General features: G+C 26.4%; 3 protein-coding genes across 5 annotated transcripts; 1 reads left to right on the top strand and 2 right to left on the bottom strand.

Annotated features, from left to right (window-relative positions):
* Window positions 1-826: 826 nt before the first annotated feature.
* On the bottom strand, window positions 827-10,539 carry LOC126901869 (sine oculis-binding protein homolog B). The gene is made up of 5 exons (XM_050678745.1): window positions 10,382-10,539; window positions 10,146-10,319; window positions 4,712-4,904; window positions 1,760-1,997; window positions 827-1,675 (listed from the first exon to the last, which is right to left on the bottom strand). Exons 2-5 carry the CDS (start codon window positions 10,224-10,226, stop codon window positions 1,036-1,038), a joined length of 1,152 nt encoding a protein of 383 aa, XP_050534702.1. The 5' UTR covers window positions 10,227-10,319; window positions 10,382-10,539; the 3' UTR covers window positions 827-1,035.
* Window positions 10,540-10,608: 69 nt separating this feature from the next.
* On the top strand, window positions 10,609-22,411 carry LOC126901874 (regucalcin-like). Of its 2 annotated transcripts, none has more exons than XM_050678759.1 (6): window positions 10,609-10,720; window positions 17,935-18,122; window positions 18,392-18,595; window positions 18,667-18,882; window positions 18,954-19,066; window positions 22,010-22,411. In XM_050678759.1, the coding sequence occupies exons 2-6, from the start codon at window positions 17,936-17,938 to the stop codon at window positions 22,262-22,264; spliced, it is 975 nt and encodes a 324-aa protein (XP_050534716.1). In that variant the 5' UTR covers window positions 10,609-10,720; window position 17,935; the 3' UTR covers window positions 22,265-22,411. The 2 variants fall into 2 exon arrangements, with proteins under 2 accessions (XP_050534716.1, XP_050534715.1); XM_050678758.1 differs by lacking the exon at window positions 10,609-10,720 and adding an exon at window positions 15,587-15,703.
* LOC126901865 (uncharacterized) lies at window positions 11,450-16,323 on the bottom strand. Of its 2 annotated transcripts, none has more exons than XM_050678731.1 (3): window positions 16,138-16,323; window positions 15,643-15,786; window positions 11,450-13,554 (listed from the first exon to the last, which is right to left on the bottom strand). In XM_050678731.1, the coding sequence occupies exons 2-3, from the start codon at window positions 15,646-15,648 to the stop codon at window positions 11,584-11,586; spliced, it is 1,977 nt and encodes a 658-aa protein (XP_050534688.1). In that variant the 5' UTR covers window positions 15,649-15,786; window positions 16,138-16,323; the 3' UTR covers window positions 11,450-11,583. The 2 variants fall into 2 exon arrangements, with proteins under 2 accessions (XP_050534688.1, XP_050534689.1); XM_050678732.1 differs by having other exon boundaries at window positions 11,451-13,554; window positions 15,647-15,786.
* Window positions 22,412-23,402: the final 991 nt, after the last annotated feature.

Here is a 23,402-nt window from a genome sequence, read left to right on the forward strand (position 1 = left end):
AAGTTATGTTACTGACTATAGAGAATTGTATAAACGCTAACTAGGCCACCACACATGATCCAATATTCATTTTTATAATATTAAATTTAGTTCATTAATTATATATATATATTTTAATTGTACTCAGTAAAATCTTTAATATTTGCCGGGCAATAAAAAAACATACAATGTGAACAGTAGGTGCTTATATTGCACACTAGAGGATTTTTTAATTTTGTGTGATTTTTAAAGCACCCCAATAAACTTTCCAAATGTTTTGTTGCTAATAGCTAATTTATTTTGGACATTTCATATCTTGGAATATGTATTGATATTTGTAGTAGATAATTGGTGACAATTTTTTTCATTTAACATAATATAAAGCAGAAAATTTATGTAAATTTGATTTGATTCATTATTGTTATAATAGTTTGATTTTACATACTTTTTTTATTAATATGCATTCCAATTAATTTTAGATAATATATATTACAATAATTTTAAGTCGACCAGGATCTAAATCTTGTGTACGGATAATAATTAAAAGAAGTAAATCTTTGTACGAGTTATGATATATTTGTATTTAATTTTTTGAATTTAAATTATTTTACTACTTTAGTTATACTAAAATTAAATAGATATTTGAAAAGTCAAATATTTCAGGTGATGGAAATGAAGGGGATGTTAAAAAATTAATTTATCATATAACGAATTCATATATTATACTAATAATGTAAATTTGTACATATTTTCTCTGTTAATCAATGAAGACTGTTGACATTTTTAATAATAAATATATATATATGAGTTATCTTTGAACTTTCTTTTTCTATGTTCTGATCTATAATTCATTTGAGTTTCTATATATTTTGCCTAAGCACGTAGCATGTTATAGAATTTAATGAATACTTTTTAATAATGATTTTTTTTTTTTTAATTCAGTGTATTTAAATCTATAGAAATTATGCTCTGTAGGCATTGAACCTTTCCCCCTTTATTTTGCTGTTTTTGGTTACTTTAATAGCGTAAAATATACTACGTATTTTTTAAACATATTTATGATTTATTTTCGTCTTTAACATCATTGTTGGTGTTTTCAGTTTCTTTTTGGAGAAATGGTAATGGTATAGGTATTGGTATCGGTATTGGAATTGGTAGCATAATTGGATATGGTACTAGAATCATTGGAGGTGGTAATATTGATGGTTGCATTGTCAATGGGTAAATTGTCGGAGGAGGTTGTGATGGTGGTTGTTCATTATTTGACGTATTGGTTGAGTTGTTTCCTATTGGATGCGATTGGGAAAATGCTGGAGGTTGGCACATAGGAGATGAGTAGTATAATGGAGCATGATTTTGACAATGCGAGTACACAGGTGGCGGCGTTACTTCTTCAATTGGCGTTTGTCGTTTGCGCTTACGAGTGGGACGGTCAAACAACTTATTGGAGACACGCAATTGAGTAGTTACTACTGGCGTAAGAGGAGAATAAGAACTTTGCGGCGACTGTGATTGGTTGGGTGGTGAATGACAGTCTCTTAGCCACAGGTCAGGTGTAATAAGTGGTAAACTAGGTTCTAACGACTTGCATAAATTTTCAGGCATTGAGGTATTTTGCAGGTGTGGATGTAATTCTAACTGTGCTTGGGTTTCCTTGCAAAAAATATTCATTTTATATTGATTCAGACATTTGTCACTGAAAAATATAAAAACAAGACTATTAATTTTTGAACTTTAAATAGCGAACGAGAGCAAATCAAAAACTCTTTACGTTTGTCACCTGCAGAATTGGAGCTGATGGTCGCCGTCTTGGAAGTCTACACAATTCACTGTATGCCTTAGATGTCTACACCAATCACATGTCTTATTTCGTTTGAAGTTCGCCCGTCGGTATTGCGAAAAACATTGTTCGGAACAGAATACTTTTTCATTATTAGGCTCATTCGTGCAGAATGTAAAAGCTTTTGAAGCTATTGTTTTGTCGCACCACCCACACAGCATTTGTTCGGTCGGAGAACCTTAAAACAAAAATTTACCTCAATTAAACATTTAGAATTAAATGCTAAATCAATTCTACTTTAAATATTTAATTTCGTGACCACAACAAAGAATGCTATACCTTAACATTTACTGGTTAACTATAATTTGTTTTCTATTGAAATTAACCAAACCAATATTATTCTGTTACTTACATCGTTTTAAAGTTCCATATCAAGTATATTAGTTAGTTTTTATTAATTTTTAAATAGAATACTAAACAACGTAAGTCGAAACTTTATTTCAAGATTTTTCGTCAACCTCCCCGTTGCTGTGCATGGCGGGTGGTGTTGTATTTCCACTTATTATACTTTGCTACTGTGACGTTAAAGTACGCAGCACTGTCCAACAATATTATGTTACGGTTTCAGAACAGCAGTCCTAAATCATAGAGCACAGTAGATCAAAGAAGGGACTACAGGCGGACGCAGTATACTGTGCGCGTTGTCGGTTCGTCTTATACGCTTCTGTTATTATTATCACTACACCCTACCGGCAAACAAGGATATTTTCAGTCGATGACAAAAATAGCTGACCACATGTGATCGGAGACGGATAACTGCAGTCTGCTATTTAAACAATCTGTTCTTATCTATTAGATGTTTTACTTTGATTTGAATATGACTTGAGTTGAAATCGACCCAACTATAATAATATTTTTAGGTAGATATTTTTCTTTTCATCAATTCAAAATTTATAAAACTTAAATCTTCAGGAAGTGAGTAAAATTTACTTATAAAACAGGTATAACGAGAGTTTGTAAATTTCTATTCCCAATTCTGGGTCAACATGAATTGTTTATGATATTAAGCTGAATTACAAGTGTAAAAAAGGTGTGGTTATAACTATAGATATCCGTAGGCTGTAAATTGTGTCTTTTTAAGAAGATAACTACGAGGTGGTCTACTATGTTTTGATAAATCTAATAACTTTTGATTTACTGAATATTTCGAGTTATTTTTTTAAATTATTATTATACTTTAAGACTTCGAAAAAATTACCAAAAGTAATATATTTTTTTTATTTATTTAAAAAAATAATAATTTGCGAAAAATGTAAAAGTCTAGTTTTACTTAATATTATAGAATTTCTGATTGCATTTTTTAAAAATAATATTTTTATAACATTAGTTTTTAAATTACTATCTGGGATAGATTCTGTGTTATACATGTATTGTAGATATGTAACTTTTCCCATGAACATTCCATAATTTTAACTTCTATTCTTTATTTTTTTTCTTAAATAAATAAACCAACTTTTAATACTGTAAAATAAACGTGAAAATGTTGAAGTTGAATTACTTTAAAATGCTGTAGAGATTTAACTACAAAACATTGATAAGATATTATTTTATTGAATTTGTTCTGAATATCTACACAAAGAGATAATATATTTTTTTAACATTTTTCATAAACTAAATTTAAAAAAACAATTTTAAAAAATATTTCAAACAAAAGTTATTTCTGATTATACTTCATATTCCTAAAGTTTAATAATAAAAATTTAAAAAATAATGCTAAATATTTAGTAGGTAAAAGTCATTAGATTTTTCAAATATGGTGGGCCACTCTGTATATCTTCTTAAAATTCCAGTCAACTTTCTTGATATGATGAATGATAAGATTGTTGACAATAAAAAAGAGTGGATTTTTTAAGCCAACGCTACTATTTAGATTTAAGATGTATGCTATTTGAACAGTTTAATCATAAGTTCAGATGTGTATAAACTATTTGAACTATTACTTTTACTTTTCAAATGATGTTTATGTTTGGTTATAAAAAATATTTCACTATACATGTGTATATATACTATTTTTTTATTGCTTTTATTAGCCCATTAAGGGCCATAGCGACCTCCCCCCAGGAGAAGGTTTTCTTAACCATTCATTCTCCGGGAGGGGTAGTTAGAACATCGCCTGAGAGTGGGATGGCGACTCCAATTACCGAACTGATCTCTCGTCGTTGGCCAAATGAAGCCGCCCGTGACCGAGTTTCGAACCCGAGACAGTGCGCGTCAAGCACTGCCGCGTACCGACTGGGCCACACCGTTCCACTGTTTATTTACTATTAGTAACTAATAAGCTTAAAAATTTAAATAAATAATAAGAAAACATAAAATGAAACTGCTTTGTTTTTTTTATTAGTTTAAACTTGAAATGATAGAATGATGTTCGGTAGTTGATTTGTTATGTTTTCGTGCTAAGTATTTTTTTTTTGTAAATAATACCACTTTCTAAAAAAATTATCAGACCAAAATATAAATAAAATTCGAATATCATTTTACACATTTTGGTTTCATAACAAATCAATACGTATTATATTTTAAGTTTAAAAATATGTGTTGCTAAAATATCCCTTAATACACTCGTGTATTATGTATCATACAACTTGAATATTTAACAACGTTTATTGCGTTTGAATAGGTAAAATTAACCGAGATTTTACAATTATTTAAAATAATTGTAAAATAAAAATATTAATTGTTAATAAAGTGTTTCGAAATAAAGAATTTTTAAAAACGTGTATACCTATTTAGGGTACAATGTTACCATCATTACCGCAAGACACATTTCAGGAAAATTATACTAATTATTTTTATAACTTATCAGTTAATAGTTTCATCAACATAGTACTGTAGATATTTACATTAAACAACGTATAAAACATTTATAACTAATTTAATTTAAAAGCTTACTCGATATCGTGCTAGGAGATTGTGGACTGACATATTCATCTGACGATGTATCTGGTTCTGTGCTCCCCGATCGACTTCTATATATTTTTTTCATTTTGACTAGATTAACACTTTGTAAAGAGCAGTCTTTAGAATTTATTTTATCATAGCCGTACCATCCAAGCATTTCGTTCATAGTAGTTTTAACGTACTCCTAAAGGAAAAAAACAATTATAAGTAAATTAAATTTTATTATCAATTTTCTGACCACGTTGCTAATGCAGTTTATAAAGATTGAATTATTTAAATTTTTTATTTCTATATAATATCTTTAAAGTCTTTCAATACCATCCTTTAAATATAAGCTTGTCTTATTACTACAAATAAATTTTTCTCAGGTACTAAATGACCATAGTCATGTAAAAGTTTATACTAGTACTTGTAAAAAGCATGCTAAAATCTTTTTCAACACGTTATGTGATAAAGAGTACATAAGATCTTCAGCAAATACTTAACTTTGAAAAAGAGCTAAATTTTAACCCCCTCTCTTCTAAAAAAGTTTGCTTATCAAAGAGACGGTTTCTACACTGCTGCCATGTTTGTTCTTTCTTAAGCTCACAAATTTTAATCCTACTTCGATGATCAAAATTGCTTAATACTTGACCATTTTTTAAATAAGCAATATAAATAAATAAACAATGCTGTTCATGGAAGTAGGGTTGAAGTTTATGAACTAAAGAAAAGCAAAATTGACCACAATGTAATTATTTGTACTTTAATAAGCGGAAATTGTTAGGTGAGAGGGAGTTAGAACTTGGTCCTTTTTAAAGTTATTTTTTGTTGAAGATATCTTCTTTTTTACTGGCTTAAACCAGCAATATACATAATGTTCATGATCAACTAAAAATTCAAAACGGGCGACCATCTGCCCTGTTCCTCTCACTTGCCTACATGAACTTTAAGATAAAAAAAACAGTTTTCAGAATTTTCTATTTAATTTACACTACAAAATTTATCTGTGTGTTAAATTAACGTTTCTATCAAGACGGTAAGTGTCTTAGAATTTTTATGATGAATCTATCAGTCAGTAGCAAAAATGAAAACTTTAAAATTTCACTATTCATTTTAATTTAAGTCATTTTAAAATGACTTAATATTAAGCGTTAAATTATTTACTATGTTCTAAGCTGCAAAAGCCTAATCTATGTTTAAAATTTAAAAAACCTGTTTTAAGAGGTAACAGAGTTACGGGTGTTAGAAAAACTGGGCGAATTATTTCGTGTAAATATTCACTAGTAGTATAGATTTAGTAGTATAGGTTGGTGCTCTGCCGAGCGCTATAATAATTATCATTTAACGAGTATAAAAAATTTGTTCGATAGAATTTATGGTACATTAAAATAAAATTCTAACTTATCCAATTGCTTAAAACGAAAAGCTAATATGGCGATCATACACTATTTAATAATTTAACGTTGATGTTCGTTTTTCGTAGAGAAGAAAATTACAGCTGAGTGTAGCAATTTATCCAACAATAATAAGTGACTTGTATGTTTGTTTAACATTGGGCTGGCAACATTCCTATATATTTCAGGCATGCCAAAATCATTGCATTATAAAATAAGAAAAATTAAATAAATGCGTATAGTATATTTTCAATCCATTAGAATATTTTTTGTTCTCCTTATTAAACTAGTATAAATTGCGTCATAGTTGTTCTCAAATTTAACCTCAAGATATCAATATACGTTTCTTGTGATTATTCAAAAAGATGTTAGGATATCATTGTAATAAACACAATAAAAACAGTGATATTTTCATAAAAAAAAAAAACATTGGCTATATGTTCAATTAGATTCGCGAGTACCAAATCGAAGACGGTTATGATCTCTTTAATTTACTTGCTACAGTTTAAAGAAAAATTGTTCAAAAAAAAAAAAAAGAAATTACATGTTGAATATACAAATGGAGTAGCGGTAATCATTTTTTTGTGATTAAAGGTATAAGAGGGTATGCTTGCGAATTTGTAGTACATGTTAGTTTTCAATGTCAAAACTAGGTATACGCCGTATATCCTTTAAAACACCACTGTAAAATAAGAATAAAATTTAAAAGTAAACTATTTCAAAAGAAATATAGCTGTAATCACAGCTTAAAGTCAACAGTAATCGTAATTAAATGGTCTTATGTTTTGCACAATGATTTTAAGGATAAAAAAAGAATCGGATACATAATATTCTTAATAGGCGTTTACATACTAATAAAAAAAAAGATTAATAAACTTGTTATTTATGTGGTTTAAGGAAGTGGATAATATACCGTTGAAATATATTTATTTCGATGCTGTGTCATTTATCGCTAAGTCATCCACAATGGATTGATTAAAAGCATTTCTCATTTTTCTCTCCGAGTAGTTGCCGTTACTTTGGCGGTATTGAGTATCTCATAAAGGACGCGACGTTCGATAGTCATGTGGATATCGGGTGAAATAATGAAATACCATATGTGTAACTGTAAACCCTGAAGATACGATAACGCGCTGTAAAGGTAAGAAGAGCCGAGAGAAGGACGCGCGCAATCAAGTATTTGTTATACACTCAGCGATTTTACACAGTAAAATAGTGTGCGATACTCCTTCACCGATGCAATAAACATCTCAAAAACTTAACATCCAGTTATTATATAATCTCTGCAGTCTATTTTTTTATAAATATATTCACAAAATTATGAGATACCAATCAAGTGTTATAATATATCTTTTTTAATGTACTTCATACATCACGTTAAAAACCGCAATAAGCTGCTCATAATATTCTGCGAAGTATACACTATTTTCACAAATTTTATAGTCGGCTAGATGAAACCATAACTCATGATCGTTCTACGAATTGTCGATGCTCAACAGCAGACGTAGAAACTATGAAAGCATCGCAATGCTTTTGATACTTCTTCTTCCTTAACACTGTCTACTTTGTGCCTGAATTGCATTTATGTGACGGTTTGTATAGTTTGCAGTGTCGGTTTTAACATTTATTCCGCCCACCTATAATACTGTAGAACTACACTATAGGTGTGAATGTTGCGGACCACAACCCCCAGAGGACTAAGGCGCGAGTGTGAAATTTGATCAGCGTACGCAATCGTCGAGATGGCCAATCGGCTTTCAAAATCATCTATCTTTATAGTCAGTTATTTGGTCGGTTAAGAACCAACAACCGTTATAAAAATGCACAATTGGTATAAAGAATTTAAATTTGACATTCGCAAAATTATTGATCAGTGTTCGTACGATTATTACTCTGTAGGAACTTATCCGAAAATTCTCATTCGTTTGTATGACATCTCTAGTATACACGTTAATTTTACACTCGAGTAGTTTAATTTTTACATTAAGTATCGAAAATTAGTACAAAAATACAACATTTTTATCACTATTTATGAATGTTTCTCTTACATCGTATACGTTTCCAATACAAGTATATGGAAATTTCGACATTTTTTTTCAACGTATTTTTAAAATATTGATTAAACTTAAATGAATAAGGTCAATAAATATAACTATGTGTAATGTACACTCAGAATATAAAAAAACAAGATTTATAAAATATTAGAATAATAACACATAATAATACGAGGAATTACTCAATTGTTTCTTAAAATACTAAAAAAAATGACGGAATCTGCTTGTGGAAGGCATCCCAGTGGCCACTAAGTAGCCAAATCACTGCCTTTTTATAGATGTTAAAGAGATTCTTTGAAAACAAAATTTAGTTAAATGAATAATTAACCTAGAGGAAAAAAATTGTACGTGAAGTCATTTTTGCTGATTCGTGTTAGTTAACGACTTGACGACATTTGTCGACATACAAAACGCTAAGTCAATGAAAATTAATACGTGATAAAATTTCTTGATCTCTTTCTACATAAAGTCAGTCAAGTAAATATTTAGACATCGTCTAAAAATAATAATTTCCTTCCTTCTTGAATTGTCTTCCTGTTACAGATCTTTAAGTATAATTTAATCACTTATTCACACATTTTTTTAATGGGTCGATCACATTAAAATGTCTGTAAGACAATGGCAAATTCTAGACGACGCCGAGTCGTTATTTAACTCAGTGTACGTTTAAAAAGGTTGTAAAATATTTTCATAGATAAACCTACAGTTTAGTTGGTTATTTTTACATATTTTAACTTCAATTATGTAAAAATATTACATAATATTATTTACATGATTATAGTTGAATTCAGTTAAACAAAGTTTTACAAATAAGCAACAAAAAGTAAGTATTGTTCATATGAGATTACATATTTTCTTTTTTAATAGGAATTTCAATGAAAACTCTGATAAATGAGCACAACTGACTGTGGCGTTGATCTTAAGCTGCACGAGCATGTTTAGTTGAATTGTGCCAATTAAGTTCTATTAAATAAAAATGAAAATCTTAAATTAGATTAAATAACTATAACTATTTTGAGTTGGCGGCCTATTTCAGTTTTTTTAAAAATTTCACGGCACTCCAATAATTTTATTTTTACAAATATAGTTTAATTTATTGTTAATAAAGTCAATAATTATAACAATAGTGATATAAAATGTTATCAATCTAAATTTAAATGTTTGATTATTTAATAGAAAAATTTTTTTTTCCATAAATTTGTACGTTTGACCACAAAATGTAATACAAATAACATTCTGTTGTATCTTTGGTGCAACAAAGTATGAAAACATTGATAAATGTTATTGTTATGGCTACTTTTCCATAAATTAAATTTTTATTGAATACTTATATTACATGTTGCCAGTGTATTTCTATTAAAGCCTCCACATTAGTAATTAATTTTTAAAGATGATGTTATAATAATAACTTAATCTTTCAATAATATTTATGTATAATATTGTTATGCATATTATTTGTCATTACACCTTTACCTTGCTGAGTATTAATGCTATGCAAAATCTCCCTTCCACTTCCCTCCTATATATATATATATATTTTTTTGATACACTGGTATTAAATGTCTTAACTTATTAAGTTAAACGATAGTATATATTAACAATAAAACTTATAATATAATATGAGGAATTATACAATTTTTCAATGCAATATCTTAAGCAAGTAGACATTAGAAAATAAAAATATTACCATACTAGAATAATATAATTTAAGAACTAATTAAAATAAGAATGTTATTACTGAAAATATTGTTCGAAAAAAAGAACTATAAATGTTATCTCCATAGATAATATCATCTGCCTTATTTTGAATGAAACTTAAGATATTTACTATTTATAAATATATAAATATTTTAATTTAATATTTGTTGTATAATATAAAAAAACAAATTGGATTTTTATAAATCAATATTATAGTAAAATATTCAAGTAATCTTAGAATTAATATAATACGAACATTTTATAGATTAATAGTTAAATTTTTTATTTAAAACTTACTTTAATTTCTTCATCCGGATTCTCATTTTTAATAGATTTTTTACAGGCAGAATTTGATTTTTTTCTGATATTCCTATTCATTTTATACTACTATAGTTTACGATTTTACAGTTATAATTAAACAATTTTTATAGAAAAGATTAAATTTATAATGAAAACTGCATTCATTAAACACTGAAATAGAATTTTTGTATAATTAATATGTTTGTTTTGCTTATATAATATTGTTAACATACTTTTAATACTCGATATTTTCAGTAACTTAATTACAAAATGTTTTTAATTTGTACGAGTTCGTTTAAACTACATAATAATGCAAATTTCTAGTTTGATAAAAAAGACATGACCAGTGCATGTGCGCGCACTAAAATTGGAGTGGTCGGTGTGCAGTAAACACAACGGGCTTTCGAGGCTCTACTAACTATAAATAGGCGAGTGTTTTACACAAACCAACACCGGGCCAAGCTGGGGAGGATCGGCCTCGGTCCATTTGCTTACAGCAGCGCTGGTTTACATCTACACTCGGGCCAAATAATGAGATAAGAATAAGACAACTTTAAACATGAAGCCATAAGGTATAATTATTATTATCAGGGTTTGCGGAAATGATTTTAATTTTGCTATTGCTTTATGTTATAATTTTTATGTGGCATAAAATTAGTATCGTTAATAATTTGCAGTAGCCAACGCATTTTTCAAGTGACAATCTTTGTTAATATTTTAAAACAATTTGAGTTCATACATTTTTTTTTTAATTATTATAATTAACATCGAAAAGAAAAAATATCTATAGAAAATATTAATATTTGTAGAATTTAATAATATGGTTATTGTGTCATGTTTTTTTTTTCATTTGAGAAATAAATAAGTATTTATAAATAAACCTGAGATGATAACTATTTTCTTTCCAAGAATTTTTTTTAAACGTTTTTGTAGTTTATTTAAAATTTGATGTATACTTTGTCATTTGATACATGTATACAAACCCAAACTTCAACATATAGTATGTCGAAGGAAAATTTTTCTACCTATACTGTCTAAAAAATAAATTATTTTTTTGATGAATTATTTTTTTTTGGTCTATGTGAAGATTTGATATCTTAATCTTTCCCATCTAATTTTTCCAATAATCCGAACATCGACATTTTTTATATGATATATACAAAGTCGTCAGTGATAATTATGATATTGTAGTTTACTATCTTTATGTTTCATAAATTCTTAAATACAATAATCATAATATTTTAAGTTCACGTAATTTATTTATATTAATAAAAAATACCAAATGTAATTTAATGTATTTTCTTCAAATGAGATAGATTTTTTTTATTTTTCTAAGAATTCAGTCACTAATATAAAATAACAAATATAAAGATAAACAAACAAAGATAAATAAAAACTAAATTAGGTACAATGTTATATAGCTTTCTTTGGATATTTAATAATCAAAAGAAAATAACAATGCAGTATTATCGTCCTCAGAATATTTTACTTGAACCTCAAACTTAGTTTTATCAATAATAATTTTTTTAAAGGCTGAAGCTATTTCTTTATTGTATTTGGAAATAGAAGATAAATAATTTTCAACCGTTATGCTATCTGAAACAATTTTTTTCAATACAATTTCAGCTCCGTTATCATAACAATGTACTTCTATTGCCTCATCTCCGTTTTGACCAAACAAGAAAGTCATCTTGAAATAAAAAGTTAAACATAATAATGTTTCACAATCAGAGCACATATAAATCTTGTCTTTATTGTTTTTACTTAAAATTAATAACGATGAAAGTTTTTTGAAAGATTTACATTTTGTGCAATAACCCGATACTATATCTGTTGTCTCTCCATCAAACACATACGGATCCACCAAAACAAGTCGACATGGGCCTATGGACTTGTAATTTTGATTACTTATTGGTTGTGGTGTGTCATGTAGGTCATCATCGTTTATTGTAAACGTTGGTATAATTTCAGCATTGATATAAATTTGATTTCTAGTACGTTTATTAGTAGTTTTGTTGAGTAATGGGGTTACATTATTATCTTCATCATCATCAGAACTTATTGTTATGGCACTACTAATACTTTCAACCGAAATATCAGCAATTCTAATTACAGAAGGCGAAGCACAATCTGAATCATTTAATATAACTGTGTCATCGCTGTCATCTGAAATCATTATTGGCGACTGATTTATTAAATCAACACAAACATTTAAATTTTCTTCACTTTGTTGAATTGAATTCCGAGACATAAGTTTATCTTCATTAATAGACCCATAACTTAAAAACGAGCTCGACGATGAAGAAGAAGAACTTGAAGAAGGATAATTTGAATTTGAAGGTGGGGGCGAATCTTCTAGAAGTCGTCGTACGAATGCTTTAGTGATATTTAATTTATTATTTTGTTGACTACCACTAGCTTTAGAAATAGTCGGGTTTAGGTCATCAGGTATTTTAAAACATGGCTTTGATGCAGGTGGTCGAAGGGATTTGACGGCTACGGTCTCAATAGGAACAATTTGCATATTTTCTGTTTTGCCTTTCAGGCGTAACAAGAACACAGGCTGATGGTTTATATTACAATACTGTTTACATTTAATATTTTTTAAATGTACTCGAACATTGTTTTCAAGCTTAAGAAATTCAGAGCAAGGTTTCAAGACAAGAATATCTATACGATTTGAACCACATTCGTATTTTTTTAAATGTACGTCATCTTCGTTAAGAGCACTACCTTGTTTTAGGACTCTCCAAAAATCTGGTATTCGATGAGGATACTTAAGAACATTAACTTTCAACTTATCATGACTCTTCAATTGTATCAACATTAAATTTTCATCAGCGAACTTCATAATTGATATGATATGTCCAAACAGCGAATACTTTCCTGGTCCATTGATAGTTGAAAGATTGGGCTCCATTAACCATTTTAGAGTTGGTGTTACTTTGTTTATCCAATCAGGGCTATCATATTTAAACAAATATACAGAACTTAGGTATTCATTTCGAAATGTAATTGTTGGCATAGTTCTCCTGAGACTCACAGGAGCACTGACGGTACCATTAAAGAAGAATATTTGATCTTTTGAACTCAAATCATTTACAAATGAGCTAAAATATTGGCCATTTTTGTTCTTTGCGTTAATAAGAATAACATGACAAAAATTAGAGGACATTATTTTCATATAACGTTGAATGTTTCTTATTTTATTTACCGTCGCCTCAATTATTACACGATCTTCTCCTTTGGAATTTTTTAGAAAAGATTTATTTTTTATATCTTTACACTTTATTAAATAAATATTTCTAATCTTTCTAGATTTATTTTCAAATAATAATAACTTATTAAATATATCTTCTTTATTTTCAATTTTGTGAAACTTGAAATTTATGGACATTTTGTTTCCCTAAAAAAAAAAAATAATCAATAGTGATTTTAAAACAAAAAAAATGTGTAAATACGATTTTAAAACTATTTATATATCGAAATAAATTTAATTTTCAATTATCTAAAATAAGACGATTTTAAGGTAATCGTTTCACAGGAAAAAGAGATTTTATCATAAACGTACCTAAAATCATGGTAAATTATGTATAATTTGTTATGTCTATCAATTCCTTTTAAATACTTATTATTAATTATAATTTCCTACTGAATGAGTCTTGAGTTAGCTATGAAAATGACTTAACTAGCAATAACTAGAAAAATTATTAAAGAATAACATTTATTTATTTATTTTTGGGTATTACGAAAAATTTATTATTAGATATACTCAATTCATTATTATAAATTATTATTTAATTGATAAAAAATCCAAAGTTAAAAATCACTATGAAAATTTAACTAAATAATAGCAAATCTTTACTTTAACCAGCAAATCTCATAAAAACCGAAATGCCAAGATGTTTTTATTTTTTAATTATAAAATAAGATGATAAAATATTTAATTTTTATAAAGTTTTAAAGGACGCAGTCGTTAAAAAATGTTTAAAAAAAATTGTAAAGAAACCTTTTTTTTTTTTAATATAATATTATACTTAAGTTTTTTTTATCAATTTTAAACAAAATATCTTAAACTAGATTAATACCGGTTCTTTGATGACTTTGATCCGCAATATCGATCAAACTGAGAATTTTTATGGATAGCCATTAAAAAAAATATCATGAAAAATAAAATATCTTATCAGTTTTACATCAATGCTAAAATGCAAAATGAATGGAATTTTATAAAACTTAATTATAACATTGTTTCAATAACGAAATGTATATTTACATCGAAAATTTGATGAGTGTTTTATAAAATTAAACTAAAGTTTTGCGAAAAAATAGTTTTTATATATGCAGACAGACACTTTTAAACTTTTTATTGCTAATATCCGTACTTTTTTTATAGTAATATCTCTTAACTACATTTTTTAGGTGAGGCACCAACTAATGTTGCAAATTAAAAACAATTAATACACGATGGATTTACTGAGACTATGTTTATTGTTTTAATTTAAAATATATAATATATTTAACGTACAAACGAAACTATAAATACTTTTTTTAATGTTATTAAAATATACATAACAATTGATAATTATTAATTATTACATTAAAATATATAAGTGTTCAGTAAGTAAGATTTTTATTGTTTGACCTGTATCCTTACTTATCTATCACTCTGTATATATATAGTTTTATTTAAGAAATGTCCAGCAAAGGGGGAAAGGTGTAAAATTGGAAAAATATGAAATAAATATTATTTGTCGAAAGAAAAAATGGCCACAAGAACATTAATATATATATTTTTATTAAATATTTCATTGACATTTTTAACATTTTTTTAAAACTATTAAAAAATATTTTTTTGCTACTTAGGTAAATAAAATATAATTATTATTTAATTTACTTTCAAACTATATAATTATATTTGATGAAAATTTAAAAAATTGTCATATCAAATAATATAACTAATAAATAATTTTAAAAATATCTTTAAAAAATGCGGAGCGTGATAAACGAATTCAAAAGTTCTAAGTTTCATAGGAGTTACACTGTATGTTACATTTTTAACATTTATATTAATAATTAATATTAATGTTAACATGAATTATTCAATTTAACTTTTGTATTGGTAGCTTGCATAATACGTAAGCTAAATATTATTTAGATTGAGCATAATAAACTATATTGAATTTTAAAAATACGTTAAATATCATAATTTTGACATATGGTCCTGTTGCATTTATAGAGCGATATGGCCATCGTACATTAGTTAGAGTTAAACTATTTATATTAAAATCGATTTTGATAAAAAATATTGTTTAAATAATTATTATAAAAAAATATCTTTATATAATATATTTAAAAAAAAAAAATTAATAATATAAAAATTATCACTTAAGTATTAAATAAATTTGATAAAATGTATTCATTTACAACCATACCAGATTATTGATAACGTTATAATGATAAGATAAAAAACAAAAGCAGTTTTCTTAGTACTCACTAACATTAATTACTTCCAAGTTTAACGCTTCATATCGGTAGTTGTTAATTTCTTTTTAAAGGTAAGTAGCAGCATTTTTTTCGAAAATGAACAATTAAGATATTAGATCACACATTTTTTGTATTTTGTGATAAAAAACAACACCTGTGAATTATAAAATTTTTTATTAGCTTTCTCTTTATTGAAAATAATTCTTTGAAATCAATAAAAAATATAAAAGTTTATTAAATTTAAATATTTTTTATCATCATTTTCTATAAGTTCTAATAAACAGACCACAGTAATAGTTACATTAAAAAATATTATTGTAAGCACATTTTATAAATGCACTCTGTAATACAATATAAATTAAAATCGTCTGTAATTATAAAATCATTATAGTAACATTTGACAATTTAAACGTATGTCGCGGACTATGTAAATTTGTGATTCGTTGTTGTTTATAAATTAGAAGTATTATTTTTCAATAAATAAAAATACTACAAATTTACTTACAATTACTTGTTTAGTGAAATTTACTTAATTTAAGAGCCTACATATTAAATTCTGTGTCATGTGTATGTAACTAGTTTTAAAACAATATCAAATTTTTAGACTACCACAAAATTAAATGTATATATATACGCTAAAAATATGATTAATTATTCAATAACTATGAAATAATTGTTTATATCACCACGATTTAACAGCATGCCCATTTATCTTATCGAATAATGATAATATGTTTATATCTATACGAGCGGCAAGATAAACTATGCATGTAAATACAATCATGGAAGAATAAGTTTGGGAATGAAACCTTTTGCCGCCCAATGGCTTGCTATGTTGCTGATATTAGATATTTTTTGTTAATTTTTTTTATTAACTATAATAATTGATTTTGAACTAAAAAGCTATATGTGTTATAGACCTCAAACTGTCAATTCTAATAGAACCTATTGAATAGTAAAAGTAGAATAAATAGGGCGTTTTAATTTAATTTATCTTTTTTTATCCTTCTATAACTGGTAGACTAAGATCCCTTAGATGATAATGAAAAATCAAGTCATTAAAAATGTATATCAAATGAAAGGAAACCCTAAAGGGTTCAATAAAAGAACAATTATTTTGATTTGTTCATTTTAAAAAAAATTATAGCAGTTTTAATAAAAAATGACAAAATTTACAGATTTTAAATATCGTTATTTTTTGGAGATTTCCACCATTTACGGGAACGAGGGGAAAATGTTCAATTTTTGATGAACATTTTTCGACTAGATATGTTTTGTGATTTTTTGACGTATCGTTGAGAAAAATTGGTCTAGTGAGAGCTGATAAAAAGTAGTGACAGACATAAAGAATAAAACATAAACATGGTATAATTAATACTTTCTCAGCTTTGCATCGAAGCTAAAAATGACAGAATTGTTTTTTGGCTTTCCTGAAAATTATGAATATTGTCACTTAAAGAAAAACCTTTTACCGACAATATATCATATGATCCGATTAAGTTGCAAATGTTATATATTTTCAAAATGATATTTTTTTTAGGAAGAGCAAAGAATATTACATAACTTTATCATAATATGATAAAATAGAATGATTATAAATAAGGAAAAAACGGCATATTATTATGGCGTTTTATCCTTATTTACACATACTTTTTATAAAAGTAAATAAATGCGATCACCTTAATTTTTACTTAAAATGGTTATATTTGAATTTTAAACAACTTAAGTATGAAATACTTTATTGTATAACGAATAATAATCAAATAATAAAATAATCCATATTTTTGTATAATTAAAAAAATGTATATTTTTTATGAAAAAATAATAAATTCAGAACAAAACTTTATACTTTCTTTTTTATAAACAATTACTATATCTACAAATACCATTCTATTAATTTTGTCATTAAAGTTTTAGTTTTTGAGATAAACAAAAAAATAAAAAATGTACTCTTGGGTTCCGTTTTTCAACCCTCTTGCACGTCTTAAGGTTAATCAATTTTGAATAAATTTTTTAAAACTTAATTTTTTATATTCTAACAAAGTAGGGGATGAGGCAGTTAAAGTAAGCAAAAATTCTTCATTTATAGTTAAGGGCTATTCAAATGTTTTATAAAATGATAAAAATTAATTTTTACTTCCTCTTACTCCGTGACAAAAATTGTTTGCTACTTATATTTGTTTTTTGAAGTTTTCTTTTAATAATAAATAATTACTAAATCTATAATTTAAATTATGAGTATTTAGACTATTTGAATAAACTATTTAGATAATTTTTTAAGTAAACTATAACTTTTTTGTAGAATGGAAACAATAAGTAAATGTTCTGTAAATTATGATGGTGCAGTTATTAAAAGCATAAGTAACGATGTTATGGTGCTTGGCGAAGGTCCGTTTTGGGATTCTCAAAAACAGATCTTTTATTTTGTTGACATAATGCAACATCGTGTGTACCGGTTCAAAAATAGTAAACTAGAGTTCCTTCAGCTTGGTAAGGCAAAAATTAAATTTTAAAAATTAGGTTTATTAATAGATTTAATAGGGTCTTAAAGTTAAGAGGGGAGCGTATACATATATTATTAATTCAGGTTTGTGTCTTATATATGTAAATATACATTGTGTATACTTAAACTTCTGTAGGGAACAAGTTACAAAGCATTTTTTTCCTAAATTACCCGATAATTATCTATATTAACTATATTGATCGTAATTATTTTTTTTCTTTTTAAATTGTATTTTTTTATGATTCGTATATTTTAGATACAGATGTAGGTTTTATTATACCAGTCGCAGAAGAAGAAGACTTATTTGTTATTGGATTAGGAACTGAATTAACAGCTTTAAAATGGAGTGAAAATTGCAATCAAAGCTATAGTAAACGGCGGTTAATTACTGTAGATGAAAATAAAGTAGATAATAGGTGGAATGACGCTAAGGCTGATCACGCTGGTTTTTTATATGCTGGTTAGTAAACTTGTTACGTAAAAAATAATTCGTTGTTCAATACTGTATATAATAATCATATTTTCAATCAGGAACAATGGCCAGAAAAGATGAAGGTGGTAACTTTCCACCAAACCAGGGAACCCTGTACAAGTTAAGTGATTCCTGTCAGATGGAAGCTGTTGTTTCCAATGTTTCGATATCTAATGGTATGGCTTGGAACAATGATGGTACTAAAATGTATTACATAGATTCACTTACCAAACAAATAGCCTTGTTTGATTACGATCCGAAAGAAAATAAGTTGGGTATGTCTTTGAATTATAAGTAATAATTTAATATTTAGTCGTTCTACCTGTTTTTTTTTTTTTTTGTAAAGCAAATCGTAGAGTATTTTACGATTTTAAAACTGATCAATTACCAGGATTTCCTGACGGTATGACGATTGATGAAAATGATAACTTGTGGGTGGCCAATTATGGCGGAGCTCAAGTAAATACAATTTTAATTAATATTTTTACTGAATATTAATCATTAATTAATTAAAAAAACTGATAGCCATAATTATTAATACTTTTTGTTTGATGCATTTTTATCAATTAGTGTGAACTTGAATATAATATACTAATAAAGCTGTTAAAGGTAACTCTCGTAAATTGAAATGTATTTCTCAGAAAATTAAAAATTTACTGAAATTTAAACGGATATTTTGATAAAAATTTTCGTTAATTATTACAAAAGTATAAATAATGTGCAAACAGAGTCGATAATATCATTGTAAAATCAATAGATATTTAAAAACTTGTAATTCATATGTTTAAAAAAATTCAACATTATTATTTTATTGCTTAATTACTCTGTTTGTAGTTCGCAAATACTGATATAATTAATTGTATAAGTATTGAAACTAATGCTTTGGCTAGAGCTGAAAGAATTATGATGAGTGTTAAGAATAAGCATTATGTTAAGACAGCACACACTATTTGATTTGGTCGGACAGACAGAAAAATTTCAGTAGTTCACACGTCAAATCAGATCATGTCTTGTCGGTTCTTGACAGTTTGCCGTTCTAACTGATTGATCGACCACTTATTATGTGATTGGTCAGGTATCCTGTCGGATCGATCAAATCAGATAGTGTGCAGGAACCCTTATACGTATTCCAATACTTATTGACAATGTTGAACAGTAGTCTGTATCTATTTCTTTATACAGTAATAATGATATTGTTACATCCCTTCTAATAGTAATGTTAGCGAGTATAAAATCTTATTGATAAGGTTGAAAGGATATTGATCAATTATTGTTTTGGGAAAACTCAATTTATTATAGCAAGCGATTACAATTTGCTTAATACTACTTTTAGGAGTGATGGAATTGGTTTGATGTACGAGCGTTATCGCTCACCACAATCAGATATTTTTCATATATTAGGGTGCAATAATTTATTTCAATTAAATTATTTTATTAATAATTATGGTAATATTTAGATTAGATTTCGTGATTTCAACGTATTCTGTGATTTAACAGTAGTAAATTCTAATCAAGTATTAGTGTAACCACTAGATTGTTTCCATTCAGTTGTAAACTTATCAACTAAACTATTAAACAAAAACTAACTAAATGAGTCAACAAATTAAAGAAAAATAAATTCTTACAATTTCAGATGAGGTTATCATATTAAAATTTGTAAATGTTGCTTCTCGCGGAGCGCTAAAAAAAATTGTATGATCTTTGCAAATAATTTTCCTATGGTAATGTCTCCGTGCTTTTTCATTTAAAATAATTTTTTAAATATCGGAGCTTGTTATTAGTAAGTAATTTATCCAGGCTTGGCAAAATGTTTCCTTGTTTTGTTATAAGATTTTAAAAAAAATCTCGTTGGCACCCTGAAGATCGATCCCAAGACCGCGTGCGCCAAAACATACGTTTTTACCCATTTAGCCAAACCCAACCCTTAATAATATAACATTAATTAGTAAAAAAAAGATTAATTTATTCTTTAATTACTCTTATTTATATAACTGTACTTATGGGGCATTATTTTTTTTTATCAGTAAATCAATATACTTTAAAATATTTTATTTTGATATGTTATTATATTGCCTTATCTATAATAAACACTTAAATTCTAAATAGGCAATAATTCATAACAAATATTTGAGATTATATAATACAATTTTTTTTATTTTATCGCGATTTTATAATTCATTTCAGACAATATCTTACACTAAACCAAATCGGTATTAGATGCGTGCGATTATAGATTAAATTGTTCTATTTCGTTCGGTCCAGAGTGAGATTGACCGACTCTGAATTAATAAAATTTTTCAAAATCGAATATTTAAGCCATCTAAGCGTTTTTCGGTCTGTCATATCAACGTGAAACTATTTTAAGTTTTAAATTGGTTCAAAAATCGAATACTATAAACCATTAAGTCGGTTCAACTTTCCTAATACCTTAATATTGTTACTTGCGTAAATGTTAAATGACATTATAGTGAAATGAAATTAAGAAATTAGATCCTTATTTACCTTAATTCGTTTGAAAGAATCGCGTAGGAAAAATTTACTACCAAAATGGTATCAAAGTTGTCACCGGAGAAAGAATATTTTAAACATTAAACAAATTTGTTGAATATTTTTGTGCAATTGAAGAAAATTGACATTTTTTGGTTTCTGTTTTGCGATAGAGATATTATCTGCCAACGAATCTTGTGTAATGTTGAGCTAAAATTAAATAAACAATAGTTTTTAATATTTAAGTTAATAAAAAAGAATAGTGACTAGAATAATGTGTGACGTTAGAGAATTTTTTCTCTATACTAAAATCGAAGTTTTGACTTGATAACTTTTGATAGTTAGCAGGCTATAATTTAAAATGCAGTTGGACATTGTTTGTGGAGGGGCTAAGTCTTCTGGTTTGGGCATATAAGCATGTCTCATGCAAATAACAAGCTGAGTATAAGCTTGTTATGTAACTTATTCTAGCTGAGTAGCTAGTTACAACTTAACTGTAATAAGTTATTTATGATCAGTATATTTGTTCTCAGTATATTTTATTCAAGTTCATACTTCTACCGTTTTAGATATAATTTATTGACGTAACGTTGACGTCTAATGGCCAAAAGTGACCATAAATAATTCAAGTATTTACTGTGTTGTGACGTTGATTTTTTAGCGTATTTTCAATTTTGCACATTTGTTTATCATTGTATTCTAATTAACTGATTGTTAAAAGTAAGTGGTGCATACCATGAGAAAAATAGTAATTTGTCTATTTAAAGATTGTTTGCGTTTATCTTTTTTTATTAGTTATTTATTATTAATAGGATCGTTGATTTCAAATTAAAAACACAAATCACTAATTATAAACTGTTTAACAATTTAAGAATACATTTAGATTTAACATGTTACATTATTAAAAACTGACAGGTAATTCATATTTGTGGACACACGGGAAAATTGTTAGGTAAATTGGCCCTGCAAGCAGAATTAGTGTCTTCAGTAACTTTTGGAGGACCAGAATTGGATATACTGTACGTGACGACCATTAGTGAAGGCGAGAGTGAGGAGCAATTCAAGAAATATCCAAAGACAGGAAAAGTTTTAGAAGTGACCGGTTTAGGTGTTAAAGGTACACTTAGCCGACGAGTAAAATCTAATTGTTTCCGATCTTTAAAATTTTAAGACTAACACATTTTTTTAGCTATAGTTAATGAATAACATTTTTAAATAAAAAATTATATTTTATACTTTGCAAGTATGTAATCGTTTAATTATAATTAATTTACTGAAAAATGTGTTAACAATAAATATTTTGAATTTTATTTAATACTTAACACTTTTTAAATAAATTATAATTCAATCAAAATGTTTATTTTTAATAGAAAAATTTATTTGCGCAATCACATACAAGGAATTAATATTTTGTAAAAATATTAGACTAAGTCTTCAAGGAATTAAAACATTGCTTAAGGGAATTTAACAAATAACTTATTTATAAAATATATGTAGGTGAAATAAAAATTCATAATTTAAATACTACAATGATATTATAAGACATTAATTATTGTAACATTAGAAATTGCCCACATACTTTAGATTAACATTAGTTCATTAGAATGGCTTATTAAGGATTTGAAACTCTTAGTAACAATATAAATGTTCATAAAATAATAAAAACTACTGTAGAACTTTTTAAGATGTAAAGGGAAAATTGAAAACTATTAAGTTCATCATAAATTAAACTTTGATTTTTTATATTTTATTATTAAAAAATGGAACTATGAATATTGTATAATAAATTATTTAGTTTATTGAAATTAGTTTGAATTTAATATTTAACACTTTAAGATTCATTCTATTAAAGTGATTTTTCTAATTATTAAATCACAATATATAACATTAAGTAACTTAACTTTTTTATTTCAAATATCACTTAAATTGACCTTATATTTCAATTAAAATTTATTTAATTACTATAAAAAATATAAAATTTTTTTTTAGAAACCAAAATATATTTATTCAATATAATAAATATTATTAAATATAATAAATATTATTAAATATAATAAATATTAAATGTTATTTACAATATTCATTTAAATTCGACTGTACATTGTATTATATGTATAATTGATGTGTATATTTGAATATTACTAAATGAGTCGGTCTTTGATGTAGTTATATTTAGAGTGAAAAAATATGTAAATTACTCAGAAATAAATTATACACACAAAAAAAAAAATACATAATATTATTTAGTTTTAGTTAAATGATATAAAAAACATTTACAATAACTATTGAAATTTTTATTTAATGGTTG

Source organism: Daktulosphaira vitifoliae, unplaced genomic scaffold (assembly GCF_025091365.1).
Source record: "Daktulosphaira vitifoliae isolate Bord-2020 unplaced genomic scaffold, ASM2509136v1 Scaffold_3, whole genome shotgun sequence".
NCBI lineage: Eukaryota > Metazoa > Arthropoda > Insecta > Hemiptera > Phylloxeridae > Daktulosphaira > Daktulosphaira vitifoliae.